The sequence below is a fragment of the Pteronotus mesoamericanus genome, unplaced genomic scaffold (assembly GCF_021234165.1).
Source record: "Pteronotus mesoamericanus isolate MK-2021 breed Mesoamerican mustached bat unplaced genomic scaffold, CSHL_Meso_final contig_116, whole genome shotgun sequence".
Lineage (NCBI taxonomy): Eukaryota > Metazoa > Chordata > Mammalia > Chiroptera > Mormoopidae > Pteronotus > Pteronotus mesoamericanus.
In genome coordinates, this window is record NW_026555027.1 from 23,408,357 (window position 1) to 23,420,404 (window position 12,048).

Genomic DNA, 12,048 nt, shown 5'->3' on the forward strand with positions numbered 1-12,048 from the left:
TCCTCTTCTTCCCCTTTTTACCCTCTCACATCCTTGCCATTTTTTCTTCTTTGCTCTCTATACTTTACCCAAAAGCAGCCATGGTATAACTTAGTCGTTTGGCGGCACTAAGTTTCCTGACATCTGTCACATAAAAAAATTAAAATATACTTATGGAACAGTAAATTATCACATTATCTTAGGATTTAGACATAGGATTGTCATTTCCTTTGCCCTAGGCTACCACTTTTAGATTTTGTCTGTCTTGTCCTCAATTGTATCTTCAGAGTTTAGCAAATATATCCACTCAAATATTTGTTGAGTGAAGAATGACTTAGCTTTGGGTACTTTAGTCAGTCAGTAATTATTTGTTGAGCATTTGCTATATGCCAGGTATATGTATCCTGGGGATACAACCGTGAGTCTGAAACTTCCTGCTTTCATGAAGCTTTCATGAAGCTGATGGGAGAAAACAAACAGTACAAAGTAGAGAACTAACTAGAATAGTATAGATTGTGACAATAGATAAGTAAAGGGGTAGTGTAGCAAGAGACTGTTAGAAGGGGTGGGAAGGGTGGTCAGAAAAGTGACTTCTGAGATGATACATAAAGCAGACAAGCAGAAGTTTCCAAAGCACAAGGGAAGAGCTTTCCAAGCCAAGAGCCAGTGTGGCAAGTTCTCGGAAGTGGCAGTGTGACTGGAGGGCTAGCACGTGTGAATGAGGCACGCAGGGGTCCAGTCCTGCAGGCTTTGCTCTTGACATTACTGCTTTAAAATTTTATCTTCCGTTGGCTGCAGGGGCAACCTGCTATCCTGCCCCTTTCCTGTCTCTGTTTTGGTTCTTTGCCCTTCCCCACTGTGATCACCTGACAGCAGACATTCCTTAGAGTTCATGCATAGGCTTGGCTTTTCTCTCTTCGCTTTCTTTCCTTCAGTAAACTGTCAGCTCAGCAAGCACCAGTAAAGGTGCTTAGCCAATAAAGGACCAATAAAGGGCCAATAAAGGACCTTAAAAAGAGAGGTGACCCTAAACAGTTGGAGATATGAAAGTCCCTCCAAAAGAAGAAATTTGGCTCAGGAAAATCTTTTAAAATAGAGATGCAGAGATTCTTGTTCAGTAGGACTGGGCAGTGCTTGGAAATCTGCTGCACAGCAAGGTCCCATACCATTGCCGTGGAAGGGCTGCAACCGGCCGGGCTGCCAGATGCACTCACCAAAGGCCAGGGCCCAGCTCGCTCACAGAGACCCTGTGTGCATCCCTAAACGCAGGCAGCCTCCTCCGCACGCTGCCCCTCCTCCCTCCCCCCTCCCAACAGCAGAGCCCTGCGCTAAAGTTCCACTGGGACCGTAATGAAAAAGCATGCAGCTTAGAAGCTATATATTTTCAGAAGAAGAGAAAAAGATGTAAAAGCCAGAACTGATCCTAGGCAAAAAACAAACTGGCAGAACTTCTGAATTTGGAGCCAGAAAGGCGTTAGCGACTAGGAAATAATTCACATTATTAATACAAATATATTGATGATGCATTGCTTTCTCCCTTACACTCAGCTGAGGAAGCTGTGTTAAAAGAAGCTCCACAGGGAAGGAAGAAAAGTAGGTCCTTTGAGAATGGGGATGCTGGGGGTGAAGAGGGTCTGGCCAGCTTGGGCACAGATATGCTGAGGCTGGAGAAAGGGGCCTGCTTTGGGGGCAGGAGGGATGCAGCAAGATACAGAGGACAGTGCCAGGGGAAAGCGTGGCTGTTTGTAAAATTCTGTGTAAACAGAGTCCTCAGATCTCATGCTTCTGGGCAACAAGGGCTCTTCAGCCAGAGCCAGGACGCTGGTCAGACCTTGAATTCATGATACCACTTTGTGGATTAAAGAGAGTTCTGTGGGCTGGCCTGGAGGCCTAATTCCATTTTTATGGAAGATTATTTTGATGGTAAAATATGTTCTGAATCCTCCACAACCAATTTACAAATGGATTTTATAAGGACATATGTGTTTAAGTTTGGAGACTGCCCACATGTAACACTTAGAGAAATTCATTTATGCACTAACACGTGGCCTACAACCATACTGCTCAACCACGCAGCTGTTTGTAACAGCTCGCATACCCTATGCATTCCCAAGATCTGTATTAACCCCATCTTGGTAATTTCCAAGGAAAAATATAGATAAGTACTTACTGTGATTTACTTGCCAAAAACCAAGATTAGTGAAGAGCATTTTTGAAGGAAAAGCTTAGTTATAACCAGAGTTAGGTGCAAGTTGCTTATGTTAAACTCTTTTGTAAATAAATAATACATGGCTGTATCTCTCTATCTATCTCTATATGTCTCTATCTTAAATGAAGTTGTCTTAATTGTTCCCTGTCATGACAAAGATGTATCTTTCAGGCTTCAGGGGAGGATTTTATTCTCCCTCCCCCACACAGATAACATCAACTTTTTTAATTCCTTGGTCCTCCCCTCTCTTTATTTTTGTTGTTTGTTTTAATTGAAAACTATAAACCCTCACCTTAGAAAATATACACAACATCTAGTAAATTATTTCAGGAAGTTCAGGGAGTTTCCTGTTTTCCTACGTATGACATGACCCCATAACTAAATGGGCCTGCTCTCTCTCTTCCTCCCTCTCTCCTTCTCTCCTGCCCCTTCTCCTTTCTCCCTCTGAGGCGCTCTCACACACAATGCACAACTTTCACAGGTGTGGAGAGCCCCTCAATGCCTCTGTGGACAGGATCTTGTCTTCACACTGTCCTACGGGAGATGCGTGGGTCACTGTGTGGTGCTCAGGGGGAGAAGCAAGGGCTGAAAAGAAGCCCAGACTCTGCTCTCCCAGCCACTTGCCACAGAGGAAGAGGCTCATTTTTTCTGCACAAGTCTTCCATTGTCCCTCCCCCCTTACTAAGCCCTCTGTGCCTAGGTCTGCTCCTATCCACAAGGAACACTTTTTCACCAATCCAAATGACTAGTGCTGGCCAGCAGAACTGTGGCCCTCGCCTGCGAAGCAGGTGTCATTTTCCACAGAAGGAAATAGCTTAGGCTATTTCTTGCTCAGGGTCAAATAATTGGCAAAGACAGAAACCAAGCTCCGTTATGTCTAACCTTATAACCCATGGGCTCTCTACTACTACAGTGTGCACAGTTCCATCAGCATCTGCCTTAAAAGGCTCAGTTTGGTCAACCTCTGTTCATGTGACTTCTCTTTCTCAACTGTGTTGTAACACAGCCTTCAGGGGACTCCCAACCCTGCAGAAAGCTGAAAAACCCAGAGTGTCTCCTTTGTGTCCCCTCCCTTTCATCCCCTACCTCTCCACTCTTTCAGGATTCTCCCATCCACTATAAATATAAGTATGACATGGGAAGTTTTGTTTTCTGCTCTCAGGTGTCTTGGCAAAATCAGAAGCGGAGCTATATCTTCAGAAGGCAAACAGAATACAAACATTTCACAACACATTCTAGAGGAAGAGAAGATTGGTGTTTACTTTGTTGAGGCATGTGATATTTTCTTGAAGGCTGGAAGCAAAAAGAAGTATAGAATATAGAAAGGGATTTGGGAGCAATGTTTTAAGGTTCTGTTCCCTTGAGGTAGTGTGGCTTAGTATTTTTAAAAATGGACTTTAGAGTTAGGCAAACATAAGTTTAAATTTCAACTTGACAAGTCTCAAGTTTGGACAACTTAGCTACTTTAAGGTTCATTTTCTTTATCTGTAAAATGGGCACATTAGTAATAACTATCTTGTTGTGAAGATCAACACTTCTATAATAGTATTGTGCCTGGTAGATTGTAGATACTCAGAATGTATTAGTCTACTCCTTTTCATTTTTTCTGACATTGCTAATCCCTTGAAGATCATACCTTATTACTTTTTATATCCTGCACTGGTGACGTAGATATTTAGTAAATGCTGAATTTAAGATTATCTGCCTTACTCTTAAAGTTCTAAAAATTAGTCCATGGAGTGATTCAATTTGGATGCTATCCTATTAGTTTAAAGGGTTATGGAATGAATTGGCCTAAGTAATATCATTCTGGAATAACAAACCTCATTGGGTTCCTCCTACATGACTTATTTCTTTCTCTAATTTCTTATCCATCAACAGCTCTCAGAACAAGAGATTGACTTCTTATGTTACCACAGGCTTACTACTTTTAATGAAGGCAGACGTTGTGGCAAAATCAAACATCAGTTTGATTGACAATGTGAAGATAATTGAAAGCTGTCATTTAGCATTATGGTTTGACATTTGTTTGCAGTTAGGTTTTTAACTGCAATTAAGGGAGTATTGATTTTTTGCATGTGTATAAGAAATTAGATTCTCATTTTCATTTTGGCCCAAGAATTTAAAAGTTAAAGTTTTAAAAATAAGCACTCTTAATTATGAGTAGATCCTAGTTTTCCAATTGTGCCAACTCCGAAAACCTTATTTTAGAAAATATCTGTCTGGTGAAATTGCAGGCTAGAATGCTACAGACAGCCACCCCTTCTCTCACATAGGAGGAGCAGAGGCAGCGCAACATCCCGCAGAGGGCCCCGCACTCTTATGAGCTGGAGCAGCATTGCCTCTTGTGAATCACATCACTTAAGAAAACTTCATTTCCTCTAAAAGTTGGGAGACTGCATCAATGTATTTCCAAAGACTGGCAAGAAAAAAACCACTAAACCGAAACAGTGCCTGACACCTAGTAGGCACTCAATAACTATTTGAGTATATTAGATGTATGGATGTATGGATATATGGGTGGGAATGAATTTAACCACAGCTTCCAGTGTTTCTTTCAGGCTCAGAGAGTCTCTGACTTGCCAAAAATCAGAGCTGGGAGTACAATCCTGTATTCTAGTGAAAATCTTTTTTATTGGATTCTTAGTAAATCCAAATTTAGGACCTCAATTTGTGTTGTTTCCTATAAATCTAAAGCAGCAGTATCTATAGAACTGGTTTGGTTCTAAAGAGGAAATTGGATATCTACATGATATCAAAAACAGCTGCACATTTTCAGCTTTTTATAACATGAAAAATAGGACTATGCCTCTAATAATTATGTTTTATTTCTTATCATTCTTTTAGATTTCTAGCAGAAGGGTTCACTAGAGTCAAAGTTGATTTTTTAAGAGGTCCTTTCAGCACAAGATTGTTTTTTCTTGATCAGTTTCATAAGATGGTTTTGTATTCCTGAGCAATGTGCAAGCTCTTCCATTAGTATACTGTGTAAGTGTGGTTTTTATTTTTAAATCAGGATTATCTTTTTTTCATACATTTAATCATCTCTGTATGCATTACTCAATGCACATTCCATGCTAATCGAGGACAGTTAAGTGTTTGCAACATCACATATAATTATTCTTTCTGCCTCGTCCCATGAAAGAATCACATGGAAGAGTTTTTAGAGTCAGGAACAGAGAGGTTTAGCAGGAACCAAAGATATATGAAAATCCTTATTTCTGTAGTCATAGGTATCAAACAAGCTTACCACCACAGGCACAAATCCGTGATTTTTATAACAGTTTCCTCAAAACACCTTATACTTTGCACAAATTCATAAGGAACTTCATAATTCTCTGAAAATTCAGTGAATAATTATAGTGTATTAACATTGTTTAAACCTTGGTCTATACTTTAGCTTCCCTAACCGACTGGACTTTCACAGTTTTTTTTCTAAAAGGATACACTTAACAATGGTGTTTCATACTGGGTTCACGAGAGGAATGTATATGGAATGGATTCTACTTTTGGTGGTATCCATGAAAATTATAACTGTCTCCAGGGAGACTGAAATCCAAGTACCTCAAATAGTCAATCCATTTTATGGTAAAGGTAATTCATAATGTACTCACAGACACCTGTCTGAAAATCCTCCTTGGAGTTTTCTAATCAGAAAGAACTCTTCAAACAGGAAACCCGGCTTACGAAATAAAGTAGATGAGATTGTCAGAACTCTGCTGCCTGGCCATTTCTAATACTCACATGGCCAGCCGCAGCCATTCTATGACACTGGCATTTCGAAAATCAGCTGAAGCTCTACTTTATTTCCACATCCTAAGATCCTTAATCACACCTGCAAAGTCCCTTTTGCTATATACAGTAAATTGTCTATGGAAAGGAAGGAAGTTGAGGAAGCTGTTTCCCAGCAGGGCAAGATCACTAACGCCTTCTTCTCATCCAGCCAACATTGACAAGTACATGTCAGAGAGCAAAACCAGGAGCTGCAGTGAAAACTGGGCTGAGGAATCACTTCCATGGGAAAGAACCATAGACTAAGCAAGAATGTTGTTTCCCACCTCCAGGGTAGGAAGCCTCGTAGTGGTTTCCAGTGGGATTTCAGAGTGGCAATGGACTCCACCCAGGGCCAGGTGACTTACTGTGTACTTCCCAGGGAGAGGACTATGCTACCCACATTTTATTGACATCACATTTGGCCATTTGACTTGTTCTTGCCACTGAAATGTGAGAGAAATGATATGCACCAATTCTAAGCAGAAGCTCTAACAGAGCCTATGTTTTGGCAAGTTTTGTTTTCGGTGAGCCACAAAGTCAGAACTTCCATGTAAGAGTTGCTTTTTGGCCTGTATCCTGGAACAAAACAGGGAACGGAGCAGCAGGTGACACCAAATAAGCAAAAATAAATAAACAAACAAACAAACAAACAAATCAAGCAAGCAAGCAAGCAAACTTCAGTATTGTGAGTCTTTGAGATTACAGACATGTTGAGTTCTGGATGTCTTTGAAATATAAAATTAGAGCAGTCAGTAGAGAGTTGGATGCATGAGTCAGCTATGCAGGGAACAGATATGAGCTAGAGATAAAATTTGGGAGCTGTCAGCATCTATATTGCATTTTAACCATAAGAGTAGATAAGATCACCTAGAGAAAGAGTAGAGGGGGAAAAAAAGTTCCAGAACAAAATGCTGAGAACACAAATATTAATTGACAAGTAGATGAAGATAAGTCTGCAGAGGAGACAGGAATGGCCACATCTTTGGAGGAAAGCCATAAAGGAGGTTTTTAATATACCCCTACGTTTGCTGTCCTCATTCTTTGTTCCTTCTGCTTCACTTCCTTTTCTCCAGCCTACACACTGCTGAGCAAGCATAGGACCTGCTAGGTCTGCCTCACACTTGAAAAGATAAAGCTTCCTTTTACATTGCTGGGTTTTGAGCACCATTGGGCAGGAGCCCTGCCTACCTAATTCACCTCTCTCCCTGCAAGGCCTGATGATGCTGCCTTATTCATAATGTGCACAGTGGTCAGTAAACGCCACCGCGATACTCACTTTGGTCTCTCCCTTTAGTCCTCTTTCCCCTACTCACCCATTCTACTCTGTACTCAGGCTTCATCCTTAGTTGTTTTTGTAAATATTGAGTACATACATAGAAGGTTTATATTGGTGTAAAGTATCAAGAAGTACAATACAATGAACATTTATGTTTAGGAAAAAGAACCTTACCTTTGGCTTTGGGGTCCCTTGTGCTTCTCCCCAGTTCCACCACATTGCATTCTTCCTTGAAGGAAACCACCAACCTGCCTGTTGTGGCTCTCAGCAAACTAGGAATTAAAAACATCTACAAAAACCACAGTAACTTATGCCTGTGATTTCTTGGCTTCATTCAATGATTTTACCAAGTATGTTTGTATTCCTAAAAAATGTTAGATTTTGTGTACATTTTATCTTTATAGAAATAAAATCATGTGTATTACTCAGTGATTTTTTTCTTGTGCTCAAGATTATGATAATGCATGTGGCTGAGAATCATTCATTTCTTCATCTACATTTTATTCTGAAGTATACTGTAATTTATTTATCCTTCCTGCGTTGGCTGTATTTCAGCAGTTTTGATATGGTAGAATAAGGAGGAAGAGTTGGAGATGACTCAGGGATTTCAAGCTAAGATGTTGACTGTTAAAGAAAGGTTTAGAGAAGTCAGAAGGAAAGGCAAGATTGCAAGAGATATGGTGGGTTTGTTTTTTGAGTGTGAAACCTTTGGTGTTGATGGATCGTTAGAGATGTCCAACAGCAATTATAAATGAGAGTCATGAGTTTGAGAATAGGGATCCAAACTCAAAGAAAGAGGTTGGTGGCAGAAAACAAAGGTCTTAGAAAAAGGCAATGGAGAAAAATCGCCTACATAGACAATAAGAAGAGTCATGGAGATTATAGAAAAGGGAAGGAGCCCTAATCAACAAGTCTGTTTTTGTCACCACTTGTGATAATCAAAGGTTTAATTTCAGTGCCCCATGAAAGTTCTCATGAACTGCCCACACTACCTCCACCTGGAGGATAGCAAACTAAGCTTTAAGATACATTTATGTGGATTAAGATATTAAAATGTTCTTTGTGTTTTCAGTGTTATGATTTTTTTATACCATACTATACCACGTCTCAGACATTACCCTCTACATAATTTGGTTTGTTCCTATCAGTATTTGAGAAAAGTAAAAGAAAAAAAAATCTGGCAGAAACCATAAACATGTTGATTTTATGGCATATCCCAACATAGTTTCCTTTAAAAAAAAAGCCAAAATATTGTCTAGTGTTACAATTTAGTCATAAACTTTAGAACCACAATGTGTATCATTTTATTATATTTGTGATTCTGTATATGTTGCTACTATTTCATGCAAAAATTACATTACTTATTACACAGAAATTAAGCCTGACAAAATACTTACCTTATATGAAGTGTTTGTAAATTACTGTTAACAGTTAAAATCATATCTAGTAGCAATATGTATATTGCTTAAGAGAATAAACAGAATAAGTTGTGAAATTATATTCTCTGAGCCAAGATGTACCACTTAGTAAGAGTGTTGAGGGTGAGTCTTGACTCATTTGTCGGGTTTATGGTTTTCAGGGAACTGATGCTGATTTCACATCAGAAAAGCATTGAGCAGCTGCAGGAAACCCTCAGACAGAAGCTGCTGGATGATGATAACTGGAAGGAAAAGGTAATGATAATGTAGCTTTCATCAGCATGTGTCTTATTTGCTTTTTGAAAGTTCCGTTCGTTTGCCAGAAGACTATTACGAATAGATTTCTTTGTTTCTATGAACACATTTGGTTCCTTCTGGAATTTCCTAGACCAAAAATAGCTATGATAATATATCTTTTCCAACTTATTAGATAACATAATTGGAATAAAAAGTTAAGAACAGCATTTGAAGTCTTGTAAGATTAAGATAGCCCTTAGTTCTCATGTAAAACCGTAATTTTTATTTTTAAATACTTACCTTTTTCCCCATAAAGTGGCAGAATTTGTATTTGACTACATCTTTACAAGCAGGATAATATTACTTCATTCTAACAATTTCTCTGCTTTTAAGAAGGTAATATAAAAGAATGGAAAATGACAAAATTATTCGCTTACGAACTTCGGACAGTATAAACTGAATAAACACTTAGCTCACTATTTACAAAGAAAATGTTTGCCTTAGAGTATTAAAAATCGCATTGATTTTTATCTTTGAACTTCTGTATATTTTAAGAGTTTCAACAACGAATATGTGTTACTTTGTTCATTTTAAAGAACACAAGTATGCAATATTTTAAAAAATGTTAGCCCCTACCTTCTCAGCTATCCATCGCCCTATCACAACCCTCTGATGCTCCTTAACTGATCCCTGGGCCTGCTGCTGCACAATGCACTAAAGACTTCATAACTCCCTTTCTCCCCTCACTGGCACCTATCCCTAGCACTAACTTCTGCCTTGGTTTTCTGAGTGTGACTTTGATTTGCATCTAGAACCAGAGCTGGCTACTGAAATTCAGATTGCTTGACTGAAGTCCTGGCACCCTGTTTGGTTATCATTAGATACTTCTCTTTGGTGACTACAACCTGTAACCGCAAGCAACAAGCCCTTTCAAACGAATATCTCCACCTGGAATCCCCAACTCTGCCATCCACCAGACTGAAACCTTTTAGGTATTGTTGCTGCCTCAGGTCAATGGTAAATTCGTCACTTTCGTTTCTAGCCTTCGCGCCGTTGGCCATACTCAGCCAGTACTGGCCTGCTGTAAACCAGTTCTTTTTCTCTTGTCCCTCAGAGATAGCACTTCTAGTCTCTAACAGAAACGACCACTATCACAACAGTTTCATATGGGCAACAATTAAGTTTGAGAACATGAATGAAAGTTGCTCTAAGAGCCTCATTCCTGTTTTGTTTTATTTTGCGGCATAGTCTTTTTCTTGTCCTTCTTCTCCAAAGCTCACACTTCTTTATCCTTCTAATTTTCACTAGCCTCTGTGTATGCAATTGGCTAATCTATCTTATTCACTTCCCCTACCTTTACCAATCCATGTTTAAAGATACAAAAAGATGATCGACTTAACTAACAATCAAAAAAATGGAAATTAAAACAGTGAGAGATTCTTTTTCACAATTCCAATTGATAGAGGGACTTTTGCATTGTGCTGCAAGTCTAGTGAGATAGTCTTTCATACTCACTCTTTAAGGGACTGGGAATTACAGCAACCTTTTGGAGAGCAGTTTTGCAATCTATATCAAAAGGTATTATAAATGTCCCATCTTTGGCTCAGAAATTTCACTGATGAAATTCGTAGGGATAGAGATTTACAGACCCTTCCCTTCCCTCAGAATTCTTAGGTCCTTTTAGAGTGATGGAGTGAACTTTCCTCCCTTTGCTTGTATAGAAGTTTCTCATCTCCTCAGCCACACCCCCTGAGGGACTTCCAGGTACAATCTGCTGGAGAACTCTCTGCTTTCATGATGCATTCTCTACTGCTAACACAGCGAGTAGGTCTAGTTAGTGTGGGCATCTGATCGTGTAAGAGTATTATGTTCTTGCTTTATGATAAATTAACTTGAAGATGAAAAGAAACCTACATAGGATTCTGTAAGTTCTTACTAAGACCTTGTTATCTTTCTAACAGAATTACATCACAGGAGTATTTTGGCAGGTATAATTTTCTAGAATATAAATGGATATTTTATTTTGTTGAGAAAGCATGGCTTCTTGTTAATAAGTCTTATCATTTAGCTTAGCAGTAAATCAAGACCCAGAACAGTAAAGCCAAGATATGATAATTATGTCTTGGCTGTGTTAGCTATTGAAAGTATGAATAAAATTTCCATAAAAGTCCTCTCATGAGAAAGAATAGCTAATATGACATTGTCATCTCTTTCTTGGGTCACTGTGCCTTTGTGTAGGAATGAAACATTCCCTTTATAAATATATAGCACACATATTGGAAAAAACTTCATAACCTAAATGGTTTTAACATTAAAAAAATAGATAGCAATTTATGCCTGTGCCTAATTACTTTAGACAACACAACAAGCACATAATAAAATCAATAGTTGCTATGCAATAAGGATGGCACATTTTTAAATAACTACATGTTTACTGTCATGAATTTTTGTTTATTTGAAGTGTTGCTTTGATGTGAAGAAAAGAAATTAATGTGCATGCTGAACATTTAAAATTGGTTCCCAGTGCACAATGGTGTTACTATTCAGTAAAAATTCCGTAATTAAAAAATCTCCTATAGCCAGAAGGCTTACAATAAGTGAGTCACTTATTGACTATTACTTTATAGTGCCATAAAAAAATTCAACCAAGTATTTTCTTAGGTTATCACTAAAATATCACATTTAGGAACATTTCAGAATTGCACTATGAACCTCATTTTAAATTGATCTTTTAAAAATCAATAGTTAAAACAAACAAAACCTTACTTCCTGGGTGAGCAATTGGATTGGTAGTGAAAATGCAAGGGAAAGATTTACTTTAAGAAATGGTCAATTCCAGCATTGAAGAAAGGCAAAAATTTAGGAAAAAAACCCCCACTCAAATTTGTCTTTCAAATGGTCTATTAAATTTTAATGCATTTTAATGTACTATTAATAAAATTTAAAAAGAATAAAATTAAGAAAACTTATAAAATAAAATTTGACAGGGATGAAGTTGTCATATATAAAAATATTGATTTTTATTTATGCATAAGTGTATGGCTAAAAAGAATATTGAGGGCATGCTTTAAATTTTTTAATTAGGTCATGACATTTTCAAAACTGAATTAATCACAAAATTTTAGGTCTGAAATAGCTTACAAAGATCATCTGAT

The 12,048-nt window shown here is 38.3% G+C and overlaps 1 protein-coding gene across 1 annotated transcript in view; it reads left to right on the top strand.

The window, feature by feature from the left end:
* LEKR1 (leucine, glutamate and lysine rich 1) overlaps window positions 1-12,048 on the top strand; it is a 144,716-nt gene that overhangs the window by 105,991 nt on the left and 26,677 nt on the right. Inside the window, exon 10 of the mRNA XM_054575571.1 lies at window positions 8,818-8,911. Within this exon, the coding sequence (XP_054431546.1) occupies window positions 8,818-8,911 (94 nt within the window). The remainder of the gene's footprint in view (window positions 1-8,817; window positions 8,912-12,048) is intronic.